Consider the following 23,067-nt stretch of genomic DNA (forward strand, 5'->3'; position numbering starts at 1 on the left):
TTTTTTATTTTCTCCCAGAAGTTCTGTTTTTCACATTCAGGTCTTTCATCCACTTGAAATTACTTTTTTAATATGGTAAGAAGTTGGAACATATTTTCCTCCACATGGATGATATATTTCCTATAACTGTATATTGAAAAATTCATCATTTGTCCATCAGTATGCATGTTTCTGCCACTTGTCCTGTTTCTGGGCCCTCTTTTTTCTTCTGTTGGCCTATTTGCTTATTTCTGTTATTCCATTTGGTTTGGAGTTGTATTTTAAATTGATTTGAGAGGATTGACATCGTTAACATTTCTCTGTCATCCTATTGTGAACATGACATATTTCCATTTAATTAAATGTTATAATGTTTTGTGATAAAGTCATATAGTTATATCCAGTAAAGCCATGTAAGTTTTGTTATATTGATTCCTAGATACCTTGTACTTTTAGCTATTATTATAAATGGTCTCTGTTTTATAAATTACATTTTAAGACTTGCTGGAATATAGAAATGGAAATTATTTTTCTAATTTTATCTTAAATTCCATAAATGTACCAAACCCATATATTATAAATTGCCTCTGAATCCTCCTGATTTTTCTGTATGGGGAAACATATGTGACTGATGATAGTTTTGTTTCTTCCTTTCCATTAAGTGATAGATGATATGGGGTAGCCACATTAAGTATTCCCATTAGAAAGGGAAATAATGAGAAGCTTATAGAAATTACTGATTCTTTTTTAAAATTTTTGAAAATTTATTTTGAGAGAGAGAGAGAGAGAGAGAGAGAGAGGCAGAGAGAAAGGGAGAGAAAAAAATCCCAAGCAAGCTCCGTGCTATCATCGCAGAGTCTGACATGGGGCTTGAACCCACCCACCGTGAGATCATGACCTGAGCCAAAATCAGGAGTCAGATGCTCAACCAACTGAGCCACTCAGGAACCCTTATAAATTACTGATTCTTATGGGCACATATCATTAGGTCTTCCTATCCAAGGGGTTGGGAAGTGTTCCTTAATTGGGCCCCACTTCTGTTTTGTGGGAGTGGGAACTGGGTTCCCTGGGAGTCTCCATCTTTTATTTGCCACAGCTCATGGCTTCATCCTGTGGGAGTTTCTTTCTTTTTCGTTAATGTCTTTGGCCACTTCTGAAGAGGGTGTTGGAAGAGATACCTTTGTGCAACTTTTTTTCAGCTTCTTTTCCTGTAGAAAAATTGTGGCCCAAAGGAGTGTTTACATCTTGTAGTCTCAGTCCCTTTTACTTCAGATGCTTTTTGCCAATTCAACTGTCTTAAATAATTTTTGGATTTCCTTTGTATCTGATCACTCTCTCTTTCTTGTGCCAAAAACCACATCCACAGTTTTCTTTCAGGACATGCCTCTCTCTAGATTTAATTAGTGGTATTTCAGGTGTTGTGAAACATCCTTAATAGGCACCATCTTAATTTTTTAGAAGTCTTAATGAAGGGCCTTGTAGCCACATCTTTGATTTCTTTTTTAACCTGAAGCTCTGTCTTTCTGACAGGGCCATGGGTTTAATATTAGTATAAGGATTATCTTAATTTAAAAATCTTGAGGTATCAATAAATGCTGGATATAAAAAACCCAGCCAGACTCTTAATATTTTTTTCTAAATTTTGCTTGCAAATTGTTATTTTTTGTACTCATCTATTTCTTGAGGAAACTTAGTATACAGCTAGAAGCAAGTAGGTAATATTTACATGATTTTTCCTAGAGAGCTTCTTGCCCAATTTTCAAACTTTCTACCTTACCATCACTTTCTACCTTACCAAGTTATCAGAGATGATAGTTTTACTAAATGACTAACACCACATAACACTGGCCTCCCGTGTTTGTGGCCTCTTATAATAATCTCCTCACCATTTTTATAGCCAATACCTGTCACTATATCCCAAGACCAATGACATATGTTTTAAGTTTTTATTTAGCAGTACTTTACTTCTAGGATCAGTTTGTTTCAGTTAGCTATAGCTGTGTAACCTTTTACCCCAAAACTCAGAGGCTTGAAACAATAAATATTTTTCCTGATTTTCTGGAATTCAGCTGACCCACACTGGATCTTGGCTAGATGGGCTCAACAGATCTCAACTGGAGTTTCTCATGTGGTCTAGAGGTTGGCTGTTGTCAGCTAATATAAGGTGGACTTGTTTGGTGTCATTCAGATCTGTTAGAAATGTTTCTTATCTTCATTTTGGGTTAGTGGACTAGCATACGCATATCTTTTTCACGGGGATGGCAGAAATAGTAGAAACATGTAAGGTTTCCTAAGGCCTCGGCTTATAACAGGCATACAATAACTTGTGTCTGTTTCATTGGCTGAAGCAGGTCACATTTAGAGGTCAATATGTCCCACTTTTATTTTTATTCTTTTTAAGTTTATTTATTTTGAGAAAGAGAGTGCTTACATGTGGAGAAGGGGAAGAGAGAGAGAGAGGAAGAGAGAGAATCCCAAGCAGGGATGCTGTCAGCCCAGAGCCCAGTGTGGGCTTGATCTCACAAACTGTGAGATCATGACCTGAACCAAGATCAAGAGTCAGACACTTAACCCACTGAGCCACCCAAGGGGCCCCATATGTCCCACTTTTAAACTATAGGGGGGCCTGGGTGGCTCAGTTGGTTAAGTGTCCAACTCTTAATTTTAGCTCAGGTCCTGATTCCAGGATTGTGGGATTGAGCCCCATGTTGGACTCGGTGCTGAGCGTGGAGCCTGCTTGAGCTTCTCTCTCTCTCCCTCTGCCCCTCTGTCACACTCACATGCTCTCTCTCTCAAATGATAAATAAATAAATAAAATTAAAATTAAAATTAAAAAAAAGAAAGAAACTTTAAACTCACATGATAAGGGGCATGGACACAATGAGGTTAAACATTTAATGATTAAGGGTCATCAGTGCCATCCTACCATACAGTAAAGGCATGATCACTAAGCCAAGAGCTGCAGGCTATTGGGGATCTGTCAAAATACTCGGACGTACTTCAGTTTTACATAGTTTTTGAGAAAAATGTTTGCTAATATATTAAAGGCTAAAGCAGAATTTTTTGAATACTCCTTCTAGTTGCTGATGTACTGGCTTTCAGCAGTTTATACTGATTACTAAAGAAGAGTCAGGGCTACAAAGTTAGCAGAAGAAAGGAAATAATAAAGACTAGAGCAGAAATAAGTGAAATAGAAAACAGGACAATGATAGAAAAGATTAACAAAACTAAGAGTTGGTTCGTTGAAAAAATAAACAAAACTGAGACACCTTTAGCTTGACTAACCAAGATAAAAGAGGAATCAAATAAATAAAATTATAAATGAAAGAGGCGATATTAACTAATACTACAGTAGTACAAAGGATCATGAGACTACTATGAACAATTAGTGCCAACAAACTGGTAACATAGGAAACAACTGGATAAATTCCTAGAAATATATAACTCACCAAGACTGAATCATGAAGAAACAGGAAATTTGAACAGACCAATAACAAGATTAGAGCAGGCATCAAAAACCTTCCAACACAGAAAAGTCGAGAAGAGGTGATTTCATTGATGAATTAACACTATCTTTCTCAAACTCTTCCAAAGATCTGAAGAGGAGGTAAGACTTTCAAATTCATTTTCTGAGGCCAGCATTACCTTGATACCAAAGCCAGATAGGGACACTGTAAGAAAAGGAAACTACAGACAAATATCTCTGATGAATATAGATGCAAAAATTCTCAACAAAGTACTAACAAACTGAATTCAATGGCACATTAAAAGTAGCAGATACCAGGATCACAATCATGTGAGATTTATCTCTGGGATACAAGGGTGGTTCAGTGTTTATAAATCAATAAATATGATACATCACATTAATAGAATGAAAGATAAAAATCACATGATCATCTCAATAAATGCAGAAAAATACATTTAACAAAGTGTTACATACTTTCATGGTAAAAAACAAAAACTTTCAACAAATTGCATATAGAAGCAATATAACTCAAGATAATAAAAGACATATATGAAAACCCTCAGCTAACATACTCAACAGTGAAAGGTTGAAAGATTTTTCTCTAAAATCTAGAACAAGACTAAAGGGCCCACTCTCACCACTCCTATTCAACAAAGTACCAGAAGTCCTAGCCAGAGCGATTAGGCAAGAATAAGAAATGAAAGGCATCCAGATTGGACAAGAAGAAGTAAACTTGTCTCTGTTTGCAGATGACATATTCTTATGCATAGATAACCTTTAAGACTCAAGCAATAAGCTGTTAGACCTAATAAATGACTTTAGTAAAGTTACAGGATACAAAATCAACATACAAAAATCTGTTGCATTTCTATATACTAACAGTGAATTATTCTAAACATTAATAAAACAGTTCCATTTACAGTAGCATCGAATACAATAAAATAGATAGGAATACATTTAACCCACCAGGTAAAATACCTGTATACTTTTTTTGATGAAAGAAATTGAAGAAGACAGAAATAGGTGGAAAGATATCCCATGTTCATGAATTGGAAGGATGAATATTGTTAAAATTTCCCTACTACTCAAAACCATCTATAGGTTCAGTACAATCCTTATCAAAATTCCAATGGCATTTCCCCAAGAAATAAATAGAAAAAACATTCCTAAAATTTGTATAGAATCACAAATAGCCAAAGCAATCTTGAGAAAGAACAAAACTGGAGGCATCATATTCCTGATTTCAAACTGTATTAAAAAGCTAGAGTAATTAAAATACTGTGGTGCTGGTATAAAACATAGACCAGTGGAACAGAATTAAGAACCCAGAAATAAACCATGCATACTTGGACATTTAATATTTAAAAAGGGATCCTAGAATGCTCGATGGTAAAGTATAGTCTTTAATAAGAGGTGCTGAGAAAATTAGATATTCATTTGCAAAAGAATGAAATTGTATTTCTGTGGTATCTGTTGCATTGTTTTCTCTTCCATTTCTCATTTTGGTTTTGAATCTTCTCTCTTTTTTTAACGTAGTTAAATCATTGCCAATTTTGTGTATTTTTTTTGGAAAACCTGGTCATTACTTTCAATGTTATGTTATTGTTTATTTTGGTCTCTATTTTATTTATTTCTGATCTTTCTTTGTTACTTCCTTTCTCTACTAAATTTCAGATAAATTTCTTCTTTTTCAGGCTACTTGTTATGTAATGTTTATTTGAAGAATTTTCTTAATACAAGCATTTATAATATTAAAAATTATAAATAGAATCATAAAAGAATGAAATTGGACACTTATTTCACACCAAGTACAAAAATCAACTCAAAATGCCTTACTCAAACTGTAAAACTCCTAGGAGAAAAATCTCATTTACATTGGTATTGGCAGTGCTTTAAAAAATTTTTTTGGGGGGTGGGAGGTTTCCTGGGTGGCTCGGTTAGTTAAGCGTTTGTCTCTTGATTTCAGCCTAAGTCATGATCTCACAGTTCATAAGTTCGAGAGCCCCATGTCAGGCTCTGCACTGACAGTGCGGAACCTGCTGGGGATTCTCTGTCTCCCTCTCATTCTGCTCCTCCTCTGCTTGCTTTCTCTTTCTCTCAAAAATAAATAAACATTTAAAAAAGATTTTGAGAGAAAGAGAGACAGAGTGCAAGCAGGGAAGGGGCAGAGAGAGAGGGAGACACAGAATCTGAAGCAGGCTCCAGGCTCTGAGCTGTCAGCACAGAGCCCCATGCGGGGCTCGAACTCATAAGCTGTGAGATCATGACCTGAGCCAAAGTCAGACACTTAACCTACTGAACCACCCAGGTGCCCCTAAAAAGTGCAAGCAGCAAGTGGGACTACATCAAACTAAAAATCTTCTGTACAGAAAAAGAAAAAAATCAGACTGAAAAGGTGACCTGTAGAATGGCAGAAAGTATTTGTAAGTCATATGTCTGATAAGGGGTTAATATCTAAAATATATAAGAAACACAGCTCAGTAGTAGAAAAAAACAAATAATCTGATTTTTCAAAATTGGGCAGAGGGCCTGAACAGACATTTTTCCAAAGAAGATAGATAAATGGCCAACTATGTGAAAAGATGCTCAACATTACTAATCATCAGGGAAATGCAACTCAAAACTATAATAAGATATCACCTTACACCTGATAGAATGTCTCTCATCAAAAAGACAGGAGGTATCAGGTGTTGGCAGGAATTGGGAGAAGAGGGAACCCTTGTGTACTGTTGGTGGGAATGTAAATTCATAGGGGTACTATAGAAAGCAGCATGGGGGTGTCTCAAAAAATTAAACATGAAGCTGATTCAGCAATCCCACTTCTGAGTATATATCTGAAGGAAATGAAGTCCCTATATCAAAGGGAAATCTGAACTTCCATGTTCACTGCAGTATTATTTACAACAGCTGAAACATAAAAACAGCCTAAGTGCCTGTTGATAGATGAATAAAGAAAAATGATTTTATATATAATGGAATATTTTTCAGCCATTAAGAAGAATGAAATCTAACCTATAGAAAGAGAGAATAGAGTGGTGGTTGCCAGAGGTGAGGGGGGTGGGGGAAATGGTTGCAAGTGATCAGAGGTTACAGACTTCCAGTTGTAAGATGAGGAAGATCTGGGGATCTAACACACAGAATGGTGACTAAGGTTTACAACACTATATTGTATACTTGGAAGTTGCTAAGAAAGTTCTTACCACACACGTACACACACATGCGCGCGCGCGCACACACACACACACACACACAATGTTAATTATGTGAAGTGATGAGTATGTTAACCTTATTATGGTAATCATTTTGCATTATATATGTATGTCAAATCTTGACAGTATGCAATGTAAACCTACATAAAATATATCAATTATATCTCAAAGCTGGAAAAAAATTAAAAAAGAGACAGTAGGAAAAAAGCTTTTAAGTATCTACTTACATTACTTCCTTTAAACTCTAATTCAAGTTCAATGTGTGGATTAGTTTAACAATGGCTATTAGATTAAACATTTAATATGTAATTATGTGTTTCATAATTTTCCTTTTGTGAATTGGTAGGATTAAAATAATTTACTCAAAAGCTTGAGAATTTGTACAGAATATTTAATTATTTTAAATCAGTCACATCTTGTAGACTTTATGCTGAAATGGCTTAAAAATATGTTAATCAGTGTTGTCCATGAATCATTTATACGACTTTTAGTTAGACATAATGATACTTCATAATTTGTGATGTGACATAATGATACTTCATAATACTACCAACATTTGTGTTGGTTTTCCTTCTATGAATTTTTAAAATTCACTTAATACAAATTTTATACTTATTTTATGAAATAATTATGCTAGTTATTATGGGGAAAATAAGGGAATTTAAGATGTGATCCCAGCCTTTCATGAGCATCTTGATTTATTAAGAAGGGAAAACAGACTTCTGGAGAAGATGGCAGAGTAGGAGGATCTTAGGCTCACCTCATCCCACAGATACATCTAGATAATACCCACATCACTGTAAGTAACCCAGGGAACAACCTGAGAACTGGAAGAACAGACTCTTCACAACGGGACTTAGAGAAGAGGCCACATCCAAAGTGGTAGGAAGGGTAGAGACTTGGTCAGGACCAAGCTAACTCCTAGAATTGTCCATGGCGAGGAGAGACCATAGACACGAGAGGGGAAAGGAGCAGATCCTGTATCAGGCACCCCAGGCATGGGGGACCCACCCTGGGAAGATGAATAGCCATAACATTTGGCTTTGGAAATCAGAGGGGCTTGGCTTTGAGAGTTCTTACAATCAGTAGCGCTAAACACCTGGAACTTTAAAAAATCACTGGGTTTGGCTCTGGGAGAGACAACAGATGATAGGAAACTGAGTCCCACCCCAACAGAGACAGAATAACTAACAGCCCTATTGAGGTACAGCATAAAAGCAGCAGTTTGCAAAATGCCTGAGATTTATTTGCTAGTCTCAGAACATGTGCTGGAGAGGCAGGGATCTTTAGGAGACTTCTCCAGGAACAAAGTTGCTGGTAGGAACCATTCCCTCTTCCCCTGTCCCCTCTCTGGCCTAGATACATGGGAGCCAGCAAGAACACTCTCCACCTAGCTTGCTAATAACACTATGCCCTGCCCTCACATTCTCCTGTGGACACCTTTCTCCAGTTCACCCTCGGCAGAAGTCCGTGCAAAGTAGTGCCACAAGCCTGTTAGTGTGCAAATAGCCTTGACGAGAGCCATCACCTCTCCAACATGACTCTAGCCCCTGGGAGAGGGTAAGGTAACCACAAATACTAGTTTGACTGCAGCCCCAGCAGTGGGCTGGGGGTAGACCTCTGGTCTGACTACAAGCCCCACCCACTAACAAAAGTTTCTCAGGAGATAACACAGGGAGAGTACTCTGCAGTTCTGTGTGACCACAATTCTGGCAAACACAAGCCCAAGGTGACCCCACACTGCCCATTACCAACACAGGGACCAAACCCTGCTCACAAAGGGCAAAGAGGCCATTGCACATGACAGGACTGAAGGCAAAAATGGCTCAGCCACAATAGAATTAAAAAAAAAATTTTTAAGTTTATTTTTTGAGAGAGAGAGTGTGCACACAAGCAGGGGAGCAGCAGAGGGAGAGGGAGACAGAGGATCTGAAGCAGGCTCTGTGCTGACAGCAGACAGCCTGATGTGGGGCTCAAACTTACAAACTCTAAGATCATGACCTGAGCCAAAGTTGGATGCTTAACTGACTGAGCCACCCAGGCACCCTGTCAGCCACAATATTAAGGCACATGCAGCACACATAGGAGACATCCCTGAAGCACCAGGGTCTGGTAAATAGGAGACATTGTACTACAGGGCACTGCAGGACCTCTCCTTCATAAGGCCACTATTTTAAAGAGCAGAAGATGTAACTGACTCTTCAGACACATGAAAACAGGCACAGAGAGATAGACAAAATGAGGAGACAGAGGGATGTGTCTCAAATGAAAGATCAGGACAAAAAAGCAAGACCAATCTATATGCTGCCTCCAAGAGACTAATTTCGGAGGTAAGACACATGCATATTGAAAGTGAAGAAATGGAGAAGCATTTATCATGCAAATGGAAGTGAAAAGAAAGCCTGGGTAACAGTAGTTATATCGGACAAAATAGACTTTAAAACAGACTGTAATCAGAGACAAGGACACTATATAATCATAAAGGGAACAATGCAACAAGAAGATATAACAATTATAAATATTTATGTACCCAATATGAAAGCACCCAAATATATAAAGCAGTTAATAACAAACATGAAGTAACTGATAGTAATACAATAGTAGTTGGGGACTTTAACATCCTGCTTATATCAGTGGATAGACATCCAAACAAAATCAGCAAGGAAACAGTGGCTTTGAATGACACATTGGACAAGATGCATCTAATAAATATATTCAGAACATTACATCCTAAAACAGAAGAGTACACATGCTTTTCAAGTTCACTTGGAACATTTTCCAGAATAGATTACATGTTAGGTCACAAAACAAGTCTCAACAAATTCAAAAAGATTGAAATTACATCATGCATCACATCTGATCACAATGCTATGAAACTAGAAATCAACCACAAAAAATCTGGAAAGACCACAAGTATGTGGAGGCTAAATAAAATGCTACTAAACAATGAATGGGTCAACCAAGAAATAAAGAATGTATGGAGACAAATGAAAATGAAAACACAATGATCCAAAATCTTTGGGCTGCGGCAGGAGCTGTTCTAAGAAGGAAGTTTAAGAAGCAAAAAAAATCTCAACATTACCTTATACCTAAAAGAGCTGGAAAAAGAAGAACAAACAAAACCCTAAACCAGTAGAAGGAAGGAAATAATAAGGAGTAGAGCAGACATAAAATAAAGAAACTAAAAAAAGAACAAAAAACAGTAGAACAGATCAATGAAACCAGGAACTGGTTTTTTGAAAAGATCAATAAAATTGATAAACCTTTAGCTAGACCCATAAAAAAAATAAGACAACTAAAATCATAAATGCAAAGACAAGCAATAACTGACAGCCTAGATTATAAGTGAATGTTATGAAAAATTATATGCCAACAAATTGGACAACCAAAAACAAATGGATAAATTCCTAGAAACATATAACCTCCCAAAACTGAATCTGGAAGAGAAAGAAAATTTGAACGAACTGATTACCAGCAATGAAATCGTATCAGTAATCAAAAAGCTCCCAACAGACAAAAGTCTGGGTCCAAATGGTTTCACAGGTGAATTATACCAAACATTTAAAGAAGAGTTAATATCTGTTATTCTCAAATTACTCTAAAAGAGAAGAGAAAGGAAAGCTTCCTAATTCATTCTGAGGCCAGCTTCATTCTGATACCAAAACCACATAAAGACGCTACAAAAAAGAGAACTACAGGCCAGTAACCTTGATGCACATAGATTCAAAAATCCTCAACAAAATATTAGCAACTGAATCCAACAATATGTTAAAAAAAATCATTCACCATGATCAAGTGGGATCTGTTCCTGGAATAGAAGGGTGGTTCAATATTTTCAAATCAATCAATGTGATATATCAAGAGAAAGGGTAAAAATCATGTGATCATTTCAATAGATGCAGAAAAATATTTGAGAAGGCACAACATCCATTCATGATAAAAATTCTCAACAAAGTAGGTTAGGAGGGAGCATACTTAAACATAATCAAGGCCATATGTGAAAAACCCACATCTAACCTCATACTCAGTTCTGAACAACTGACAGCTTTCCCTTAAAATCAGAAACAAGACAAGGATGTCCACTCTCACCACTTTTATCCAACATGGTATTGGGAGTCCTACCCACAGCAATCAGACATGAAAAATGAATACATACATACATACATACATACATACGTAAATAAATAACTCATCCACATTTGTAAGGAAGAAGTAAAACTTTCCCTATTTGTAGATCACATGATACTGTATATATAAAACCCTAAAACCTCTGCAAAAGAACTACTAAAACTGATAAATGAATTCTGTAAGGTCACAGAATACATCAATATAGAGAAATCCATTGCATTCCTATACACTATGGACTAATAACACTACACTAATAACAAAGTGGCAGAAAGAGAAATTAGGAAAACAATCTCATTTACAATTGTACCAAAAATAACAAAAGACCTAGGAATAAATGTAAGCAAGGAGGTGAGGAGACCTGTACTTTGTAAACTATAAAACATTGATGAAAGTAACTGGACACAGAAAGATGGGAAATATTTCTTGCTCATGGATTAGAAGAACAAATATTGTTAAAATGTTCATACTACCCAAAGTAATCTACAGATTTAATGCAATCCCTATCAAAATACAAACAACATTTTCACAGAGCTATAACAAATAATCCTAAAATTTTCATGGGACCACAAAATAGCCAAAACATTCTTGAACAAAACTGGAGTAATCACAATCCCCAATGTCAAGATATACTACAATTCTGTGGTAATCAAAACAGTATAGTAAAGGCACAAAATAGGCACGTAGATCAATAGAACAGCATAAAGAACCCAGAAATAAACCTGTGATTCTATGGTCAATTAATCTTTGACAAAAGAGGCAAGAATATTAAATGGGAAAAAGTCAAGAAATGATGTTGGGAAAGCTGGACAGCAACTTGCAAAAGAATGAAACTGGGCCACTTTCTTACACCACACACAATATAAACTCAAAATGGATTAAAGACCTAAATGTGAGTTTTTAAACCATAAAGATCCTAGGAGACAGCTCAGGCAGTAATGTCTTTGACATCATGTGTAGTAACATTTTTCTAGATATGTCTCCTGAGGGAAGGGAAATAAAAGCAAAAATAAACTATCAGGACTACTTGGAAATAAAAAGCTTCTGTACAGCAAAGGAGACAATCATCAAAACTAGAAGACAAGCTATTGAATACAAGATATTTTCAAATAACATATCTGATGAGGAGTTAATATCCAAAATATAAAAAGAGTTATACAGTTCAAAAAACCAATAATCCAATTAAAAATGAGCCGAAGATTGAAGCATGAAAAGATGCTCAACATCACTCATCGTCATGGAAATGTAAATCAAAACTACAGTGATACCATCTTGCACCTGTCAGAATGGCTAAAACCAGAAACAAGAAACAAGTGTTGGCAAGGAGGATGTGGAGAAAAAGGAATGCTTGTGCACTGCTGGTGAAAATGCAAACTGGTGCAGCCATTTTGGAAAACAGCATGGAGGTTTTTCAAGATTCAAAATAGAATCACCATATGACCCAGTAATTCCACTGCTGGATATTTACCTAAAGAACATGAAAACACTAATTCGGAAAGATATATGCACCCCTGTGTTTTCTGCAGCATTATTTACAGTAGCCAAATATGGAAGCAACCCAAGTGTCCATCAATAAGATGTGGTATATATAGATAGATAGACATATAGTGTAATATTACTCAGCCATAAAAAATAATGAAATCTTGCCATTTGCAGCAACATGGATGGATCTATGGGTATAATGCTAAGTGAAATAAGTGAATCAGAAACACAAGTACCATATGTTTTCACTCATGTGGAATTTAAGAAACAAACCAAACAAAAAAAGACAGAAAAAACAAGACTCTTAAATATAGAGAACAAATTAGTGGTCACCAAAGGGATGTTGGAGGGGGAATGGACAAAATAGCTGAAGGGATTAAGAGTACACTTATCATAATGAACACTGAGTAATGTATAAAATTTTGAATCTGTATTGTATTATATACCTGAAATGAATATAACCCTGTATATTAATTACAGTGTAATTAAAAAAAATAAATAGAAAGTTAAAAAAAGGAGAGAAAACAAATAATGTGGAATATGATCACATGTACTGATAACCAGTGGTGAGAGCAGTTGGATTCATTGTGGATTAGCCAGTGGGAGCAGGCTACTTGGACAGAGTAGGCCTGGTTTACTGTAACTTCTTCTTGGATAGGTTAGCTTTCTGCTGATTGGAAATACTAAGCAAATTTGTGATCTTGGGTGAATTTTTGGCCATAAATGCTTTTCTTATTAAATTTAAACAGACTTGCTTAAGAATCTCAACTCTAGAGACTTCCTATAAGTACATAAGGAATATGTACTTACACATTTAGAAAAAAAATTTTTTAACACTCATTTATTTTTGAAAGACACAGACAGAGCAGGAGCAGGGGAAGGGCAGAGAGAGAGGGAGACAGAATCCAAAACAGGCTCCAGGCTCTGAGCTGTCAGCACAGAGCCCGATGTGGGGCTTGAACTCACAAACCGTGAGATCATGACCTGAGCCAAAGTCGGATGCTTAACCGACTGAGCCACCCAGGTGCCCCAGTACTTATACATTTTTGAGGAATAATTAGTATTTACATTGTTTAGAATTGACATTTAAATTATATACCATGTACTTAAAATATTTTCAAGAACGTACTGCTTTTAATGTGCATTTTAAAATGTCTTGCTATGTAGTGATATTTGTGGTACATTGTATGCAGTGTTAAGAACTGCTTTCTTCACTGAAATCCTTTCATAAAAATTTATGTTTATTATGCTTAATCAAATATAAGTGATACATCCAAGGAAAATTTGCTATTTTAATCTATTACAAGTAGATAGGTTACATTCAAGAATTTTTATAAATGTAACATTTTAAGAAGGCATAGATATAAAAAGAGCTTTGATCATTCTAATAAATAAGAAAAGTAGAGTTCTGGTTTTTTCACTTGTAAAATGCTAACTTCCTACTTCCTCTGACCTTCTTTGCGGCTCTTTGTATTTCTTTGCCCATCAGCTATTTCCCACCGAATTTCTGCTTTCAGCTACTGTTAAAACAATTTATCCTTCTCTCAGTGCTCTACTCTCCACAGCAGTGACATCTATCATTTTATTTAATTTCCCAATAAGCGACCAGGAAGTTATTTCTAGAAAATTCTCTGCAGCTCTCAACTTTTGATCACATTCAACTCTAAATTCTATTTCACATTTCTCATCGATAGTGCCCAAACCCACTCCTTTCTCTTGCCCCCACTCTTCTCTGTTGAGCCTATAAGATAAATCTCCAAGCCCAATTCTGCTTCATTACATAAATGCAGTTAATAACACTGAACTAATTATCCAACCTTTTTAATATTCTATCTATAAAATAAAACTTCATAGGATCAAAATTTGCCCCATCAATTCTCTGTTCTGTTACTCTGCGCATTTTCACAACCAAGCATCCACTCTTCCCCAACTTGCTCATTCTTGCTGTTCTTTTCACCTTTTGTTTCACATTTATATCACAAATATAGAAGTGGTTTTAACGTAGTCCACATCCTTAAATAATCGCATCTAGCATATGTACAGAAAACTGTGGTTTAACTGTGTTACCTACTAATTCATTTGAAACAGTGGGTTTTGTAATACGCATCTGCACTGTTTTACATTTGGAGAAAGTGAAATTCACAAAATAAATAACATTTCAGACTCATAGATCAAAACTGGTTCTGAGGCTGTGAATGTATTTATAATTTTTTAAAATTCTAAAACAGAACTTTGCCTCAGCTTGCTTTTAAAAACCAATACAGTTTTAAAATTTAACAATATTGCTGTTAATTTTAATTCTTTTGCTTCAAATCGTATTAAATTGTTATACCTGAATGTGCCTTTCTTGTAGTTTCAAAACAGTAATTTGATTACGTGATTTCACAGTTGACAACCATAATAGTTCCTTGATTTCCTGACTGTGGGAACATAAATACAGAAGGAATTCTGATTATTTGTTAAATTACTAAAATTTATCTGGTATATTTTTATGTGAGCTAGAGAATCAATATTAAGATATATAACTACTTTCTGTCCCTTTATATCACTTGGATATTCATGAAATATGTCCTAATCATATTTCACATGTTGCCTTTGGTATTATATTTGCAGATTAATTAATATTGCATTGTATATTGTTATGCCATATTTTTATTGTATTATATTTGTATAATATTTTGGAGAATTATAAAATCTCAGAAGGCCAGGTCTGCATCTTTAAGAAATTATTCAAAACTTTTGTCATACTAAAAACTATAGCAAACATAATTTAATGCAAGCCTGTTTCTCAGATCAGGATATTTTTAATACTCATTCTTTTGGCAATGAGTTTCTATTAATCATAATATTGCAAAGACATGGAAGGAAGCACCGAAAGAAGAAACTAAAATTGCCTGTAGTTCCTCTAATTTTTAGATAAATCCACAAAATTTTGGTCTTACCATTGTTTCCCCAACAAATCAAGCTGTTTCAGGCACATGGTAGGTCTTAATAAATATAAGAAAATGAATAAATGAGTAGGATTAGTGTATGAATGATGAATTATAGTATAAACTCTGACAATTGGTTTTATTTTTCCTTTTTGTAATGCAAATGCTGTACTTAAACCTTGATTGTCAAAGTGTCCACTTCAAAGATGGCTGTCTCCAGTAAACACGTTGTCTAGTCACAGTAGACTAGATACAGAGCCAGGCCACCTCCCCTGACTGAAGCTCTTTGGTGTTAGAGATCTTGGTTGATTTCAAGTACTGACCATTTGGGCCTCTTGTTTTTTCTCTCCTTGTGCTTTAAATTCCCATTCTTCTGTTTTAAATTCACCAATATAGAATGAGCCCACAAAACCCTAGGCTTCCACCCTCAACCCCAATAAAAACGGAACCCCAACATTCTGCTTGCTAGCTCTCTCTCTCTTGTCAACCTGCGACCTCAGTGTGGCCCCAGGTGTGCTGCGTAATTTGCAGGCCTTATAAACAATAAACTTTTAATTTTTCTGAGCTTCCTGATGGTTATTGATGAAGGGCATCTTGCAATCATAATAAGAACCACAACATTGGTTATTGATAGGCTGAGATCAGCACAAAACATTGATATACACCCATATGAATTTTTAAAACAAAACTAAAATCATAGAGTAGGCACTGCTTTTAACTGGCCTTTTTCTCACTTACTGAGATATCTCTAGCAATGACTCACATCTAGTATTTGAGTACCTTTCAAAGGTTATTAATTTATTTTTAGAGAGAAAGAGAGAGTGAGAGAGAGAGTGAGCGCACATGAGTAGGGCAGAGAGGGAGAGAGAAAGAATCCTAAGCAGGCTCTGCATTGCCAGTGTACAATATGTACAACAGACTGCCCAGAGCTCCAACCCAGAAACTGTAAGAGCATGACCTGAGCTGAAGTCAAGATCTGGAATCTTAACTGAGCTATCCAGGCATCCCTTTTTAAAAATTGATTTATTTATTTTGATAGTAGAACCTTTCAAAATATTAAGTGATTTAAATGGTTAAGTATCATTTAAAGAGCCACATCATACCCAAGTCTATGAAAAAAGATCACGTTAACGTGTTTTGATTAGCTAGCATACCTGTTATTGATATCGCCCTGCTTCTAACCTACACTGGATGGCTCCAAGTCCAAAATGTTTCACAGTTGGAGACAATCCATCCTTCCACTGCCGTCTCTTGACTTTATTCCCTTACCTCACCCCAGTTTCCTCCTAAGAAATGTTTCTCATTTCCCAGCAACACTAAGCTCTTTCACTGTGTGCGCCTTACTGCACACTTTTCTTTCTGTCACAAATGCTAGTCTCAGCTCGTCCTTCCTGAGAACACACGTGCCGCCTTCTGATTCCAAATAAAAGATTGCATTCCTGGATCCTTTGTCACGGTGACCTAAAGGAGTCAGCACAAATTACAAAGAATAAGTCGTCTAATAAAAATGGAAATTTTTAGTCAACTCAGAAAGAAAAAGGACATTTTGATTTACGGGAGTAGTTGAAACTGTAGACAAAATTATTTCCCTGCCATCCTATTAATACGAATAAGTGATCTGAGTCAGTATATTCTTTTCTCCTCTTTAGGAAACAGTGGCATTTAATTCTTCTCTTCTGAGACCCCGTGTGATTGGAGAATGGATTGGTCGAGAAGAGAATGATGCTGACCCACTAGCAGCTGAAATGCTACAGCCCCCAGTTCCAAGAAGTAAAAATGAACAATGGGAAAATGAAGACACTAGCTCCAGCCCTGCAGGAAGGTGAGATGAGATGCTTTCCAGGATTCTGAATTTGGTTAGTCGTTAAAAGCTAAAGGGAAAATAAATCCAGGTGCATGATTTTGACGATAACTTAGCAATTTTGTATAGAAAATTATGTTGGGTTCCACATAAGATAAAAGTTAATTTCTCTGTTTTAAAATTAAAGTTTTACTAGATTTGCTTTTAGATTTTGGTTTTGATTTTTTCTTTATATCTAAGAATGTCACCATCTCTTTGCTACTAAGACCAAATAGAGAAATAATTTGAAATACATAGGCTGTCAGCCGAGACCCACTATAATGCTGGGCAGGGAGTGACTGATTGTTAAGAACTGGAGATGGAGGACTTCTCATTTACCAGAGAGATGTAGTTGGTTATTAGGGGAAATAAAATTATTAAATGTGCAATAGACTGCACAAAGCAGAAGAGAAAATACAAGAGAAAATACAAGAGAATACAAGAGAAATACAAGAGAATACAAGAGATATTAAATACAAGAAACTTACAATACAATACAAGAGAAATACAAGAGATTAAATACAAGAGAATACAAGAGAAAAACCTTAGTTTAGAGCCACTTAGGTTTGGAGCTGGTAACTATGTTTGAACATAATTCTTTAAAAAAAATTTTTTTATGTTTATTTCTTTTTTGAGAGAGAGAGAGAGAGAGAGAGAGAGAGAGCGAGCTGGGGAGGGGCAGAGAGAGAGGGAGAAGGAGAAAATCCCAAGCAGGCTTTGCACTGTCAGTGCAGAGCCCAATGTGGGGCTCGAACCCACAAACCCTGAGATCATGACCTGAGCCAAAACCAAGAGTTGGAATCTCAACTGACTGAGCCATCCAGGTGCCCCTAATTGAACACAATTCTTTTCATTTGCTGTGTTTAATTTTTGAAGTATTCATCATTTGTAAATTTGTAAGTCTGTATTTCACTTACTCAGTCCTATGATGACTCAAAATGGTGGTGGGAGATTTGCCTTAACTTTCCATATGCTAGTAGCAGTAGGGTAGTTTTGACACCTGGGTAGTCCAGATCATATTTATTAGAAAAAGTGCATTCAGAACAACTTTTTTTTTTAATAGCAATTGCAGTGAGTAAAACCCGAAATGAAAACTTCCACTAGGAAGTTGGAGTGAAAAAGCATTATGGAGGCAAGACTTACACGAGACTGAGAAAACAGATTTTAATACTCCTGAGTTAAAATGTGACAGAGCTAAAACTTTCTTTGGGTGCTACTAGCTGACCACCACAGAAGAGATTTTCCTATTGATAGCATGGCCACAGTAACTTTGTATTTCCTACATTAAATTTAGCAGCAACCAATAACTATTCTTTCTCAAGGAGAAAATTGTATTTTCTACAATGTAATAGCTTTCAAGGGTTTTTTATTTTGACTTATCACTTGACTAGAAGGAAGGAAATTCAGAATTCTCATTAATGTGCTTCAAGGCATATAGAAAATTGATTCTATTTCCATGAGAAATAACTTTTGAATTATTTAAATAGTCCTATATAAGGAGAAGGAACCCATTTTTAAAAATCCATTTACCTTCTTTTGTGAAATGCCAGATCAATTTCACCTGTCAATGAGGGTAATTTTATTTTTAATACCAGACTTATGAAACCCACTAGACCTTTATCTTTATTCATTGCCAGATCTTTAATGTAAAATAGAGAAATGTCAACTTTCATTTTGCTTTCATTTAGTCATAATAATAATCGGAGCTATTTATTGCAAATGTTAGTGCTTCTATTTTCTTCCCAGCTTCAGTGAGCTCTGATTCCCTCTTGAATACCCAATAAAGGGGAATCTTTCCTTCAATACTAGTCTTATTCCTTACCCAGAAAACTCAATCCATGAAGCTCTCTTTCAAATATTTGTTATGAAACGTCATGTTTAGTTTTATTATTCTCTGTCTTTAAATTATGAGTTGAAGTATTACCTGTGAAATGAAGAAAGGTGAAATCCTGCCCCGATGCCCCAGCAGAGCAGAAAGAATGCATGTGTGTCTGAACTTGGCTTAAGAAATAGTGACAAACTATGGGTGGGAAACTATGTCTCTCCTATCTTCTAGTACAAAACAGGATTTTGAATTTATACCAGGAATTCACATAGCATTAGATTTTATTTGGAGGAATAAAAATGGATTGGCGGAAATTTTTTAATGACTCTAGAGGCTATAACTAGAGTGTTAGCTTTTGTTTTTAGTAATGAACTTGTAGTATAACTTACCAGTCTTAAACATTAACAGACTAAATTATATTATAGACTTCGGTAGGAGATTTAATTTTCAAAGATGACTTCTTCCATTTTTCTCTCCCCTACTGGGCCTGGATCATTGTCATTGCCAGTAGACATCTGTTATGTGAGTGAAGGAGGCACATAGAAGGCTGTTAGTAGATATCTGCTAAATAAAGCTTATTTATAAGGATTGTTTATAGTCTATCTTAACTTTTTGCCCCTTCCTATCACAGTTTTTCCTGTTGTTAATTGCTCAACTCTTATTTGAGTGGCTGTTATTATAACACTCTATCTTTAGTACATAGCCAATTTTTTTCCTAAGGTCCTGCATATAGAACATTGTATGAAGGGGTTAGCAACTTTAGCATACACATTTGTCATCTGAATGGTTAAGTTGGTGAAAATATGAAGGCAGTTATAAGGGCAATATGGAGAAACTAATAGGATAAGAGAAGAGCTACTGACCTGGAGTTCATGACCCCTACATGGTATCTGATGGACCCAAGAGATCTGTGAATCTCTTTATTTTTGAAAAAAATTAATGTTTATTTATTGTTAAGAGACAGAGACAGATCGTGAGCATGGGAGGGGAAGAGAGACAGGGAGACACAGACTCCGAAGCAGACTCCAGGCTCTGAGCTGTCAGTACAGAGCCTGACGTGAGGCTCAAATCCACAGACTGTGGGATCATGACCTGAGCTGAAGTCAGACACATAACCGACTGAGCCACCCAGGTACCCCTGTGAGTCTTTTTAAATGAAATTATGTGGAAAATGGGGGCACCTGGGTGGCTCAGTCGGTTAAGCGTCTGACTCTTGATTTCGGCTGAGGTCATGGTCTAATGGTTTGTGAGATGGAACCCTGCATCCAGCTCTGCACTGACAGCATGAAGCCTGCTTGGGATTCTCTCTCTCCCTCTCTCTTTCTGCCCCTTCCCTGCTTGCATGCGTGCTCTCTCTCTCAAAATAAATAAATAAATATTAAAAAAAATAAATTATGTGGAAAGTGTTCTGTGTATGTGCAGATGGGCATTTTCTTTCTTAGATTCTCTAAAGGTCCTGTTAAGGAAGGTTAAGAAAGAAATTAAAACATCTGAACAAGAAAAGGAACAGGGATTCATAAAAGAGAGAGGTGAAGGCATTGGGAAATGATTGAAGGCTTTCTGAGATTGTTAGATACTACCAGTTGGCATCAATTGTTATGGCTTGTCTAACCATTTAATGGGAAAGCCTATGTGTTGATTGCACATTTAGAGCTATTAAAAAATAATCACACATTGATAATACAAATGTAAATAAAAGTTGAATGTAATAAACATATAATTGTATGTTAAGCCATTTTAATTAAACGTTGCCATAGCTGGGTAATGGATTTCCTAAAATTACTAGCTAAATCGTAATATGCATTTGTAAATAGGCTTATCAAGCCTTGAAAGCTTAATGAAACTCCTCTGAGCTGAATCACTTTATTAAAACAAGAATATCAATACATATTATAAGATCTGGTAAATTGACTTTGTTAAGTGAACATTGCTATCAGACGGTAAATATGCCATAAAATGAATAGAAAATCTTACAATTTAGAAATATATATTAAATATTTTTTAAAAAGCTAAACTCACTTTCCATTAAGAAATGTTTCTTTTCATTAAAGTTCATAATTGCTTGTGAGATCTCTGTTAATGAAGCCTGAAAATGTTCCCTTCCTCTTGGAGCTTCCTCAGTTGGCAGCAAGAGACAAATAATAAACAAGTAAATAAATATAAAAATATGTACCATACGTTCAAGCAGTGATAAGTGACAAGATGGAAAATAAACCAGAATAGGAAGGAAGAAAATGGACAAAGGACACTCTTTTTCATGAGAAGTCAAAGAACAAAGAAATAACCTTAATATTGTCAGATTTTAGCTGTTGTAGACATGATAGAAAATGTGTAATACATATGTCAGAGACTAAGTCAAGCTTAGTAATTTAGGGATATTCTAATGTAAATTTTAAGCGGAAAGGATGTTGATTAATGGAAAATTAATCTTTCAAAGGAATCAAAAACAGAAGCCTTAAAAATATCTAAAACAAATGTATCTTATGACTCACTCATTTCTTTTTGAAAGCCAAAATGGCATATAACTAAATCACACATTTATTACAGAATGTTGATAGGGCATTTTGATAAGTTCAAAATTTGTTATTTCTCATTTATTTAGGAATTCATTCATTTATTTCTTTAGGAAATACATATCCTAACTCAAGTTATTCTTTTATGAAACTCATTACTAGTCACCTGTGGAATCATAGACTCATAGGTGGACTCTTCCTAGGCAGTCAACACGTAATCAGTGTCTGGGATTCATAGCCTAGCACTGTCTTCATGACCAAACCATGTATTTTAATAAGACTAAAGGAAACACTTCCTTCAACCTTTATGAAAATGATCTTGGTCATTGTTGGCTGTTGAATAGGAATTACACATTTATAATCTGCCCTTTGTTCCTCATCTTTGACAGCCCAATCTACATATTTTTCCTTATCCTGTTTCACTACCAATATATTTCCTGGATTTTTGTATCTCTCAAGTAGGAAGACTCCTATAGATCTGCTTAAATTAATTCTTACTTTATTTAGTGTGTTTAAAAATGGAGTCTAAAGGAAAAGGGATTTATTATTTATTGAGCATTAACACAAGGTAATGTGCTAGATACTGCGTGAGACCAATATGAAAAAGAACATCTTAGATTCAAAGTACAGGTATTTACTTTGAGATGAGTAGAATGACAAGGAAATGTGTTTTATTTCTGCAGCTCAGCACCCACAGTGCCTGTATATGTGTGTGTGTGTGTGTGTGTGTATATATATATATATATATATATATATATATATATATATATAAAACACTTAGTGTCTGCTAAAGTAATTATGAAAACTTCACATAGGGGCGCCTGGGTGGTTCAGTTGGTTAAGCCTCTGACTTCGACTCAGGTCATGATCTCATGGTTTGTGAGTTTGAGCCCCATGTTGGGCTCTGTGCTGGCAGCTCGAACCTGGAACCTGCTTCGGATTTTGCATCTCCCTCTTTCTCTGCCCCTCCCCTGCTCGTGCTCTGTCTCTCTCTCGAAAATAAATAAACATTAAAAAATTAAAAGCATCACATCTAAACATTAAAAAAAAAACAGAACTCTTACGCATAAGCCAAAATGCGACAATGAAGTGTGAAACTTTTTATGATCTCTTCAACAACCTGGACGTTAATGCAAAGAGAGTTCTTTAATTTCTGCCTAGAGACAAGAGAAAGGGCACAGATTCTGCCTGCGAGGCTATAGTGGTGAACTAAAGAAGCATAGGAGGTAGGTTAAGAGAGGAATAATCTTTTTTTTTAAATTTCATTTTTAATTTTTTAAAATTTACATCCAAATTAGTTAGCATATAGTGCAACAATGATTTCAGTAGTAGATTCCTTAGGTCCCCTTACCCATTTAGCCTATCCCCCTTCCCACAATCCCTCCCATAACCCTCAGTTTGTTCTCCATATTTAACCCTCAGTTTGTTCCCCATCTTCTGTTTTGTCCCCCTCCCCGTTTTTATATTATTTTTGTTTCCCTTCCCTTATGTTCATCTGTTTTGTCTCTCAAAGTCCTCCTATGAGTGAAGTCATATGATTTTTGTCTTTCTCTGACTAATTTCACTTAGCATAATACCCTCCAGTTCCATCCACGTTTCTCTGACTAATTTCACTTAGCATAATACCCTCCAGTTCCATCCACGTAGTTGCAAATGGCAAGATTTCATTCTTTTTGATTGCTGAGTTATACTCCATTG

The 23,067-nt window shown here is 35.8% G+C and overlaps 1 protein-coding gene across 1 annotated transcript in view; it reads left to right on the plus strand.

Moving 5' to 3' along the window:
* The window catches only part of CF2H8orf34 (chromosome F2 C8orf34 homolog), a 405,526-nt gene that overhangs the window by 128,713 nt on the left and 253,746 nt on the right, over positions 1-23,067 (plus strand). Inside the window, 1 exon segment of the mRNA XM_019822764.3 lies at positions 16,841-17,013. Within this exon segment, the coding sequence (XP_019678323.2) occupies positions 16,841-17,013 (173 nt within the window).

Source organism: Felis catus, chromosome F2 (assembly GCF_018350175.1).
Source record: "Felis catus isolate Fca126 chromosome F2, F.catus_Fca126_mat1.0, whole genome shotgun sequence".
NCBI classification, from domain to species: Eukaryota; Metazoa; Chordata; class Mammalia; order Carnivora; family Felidae; genus Felis; species Felis catus.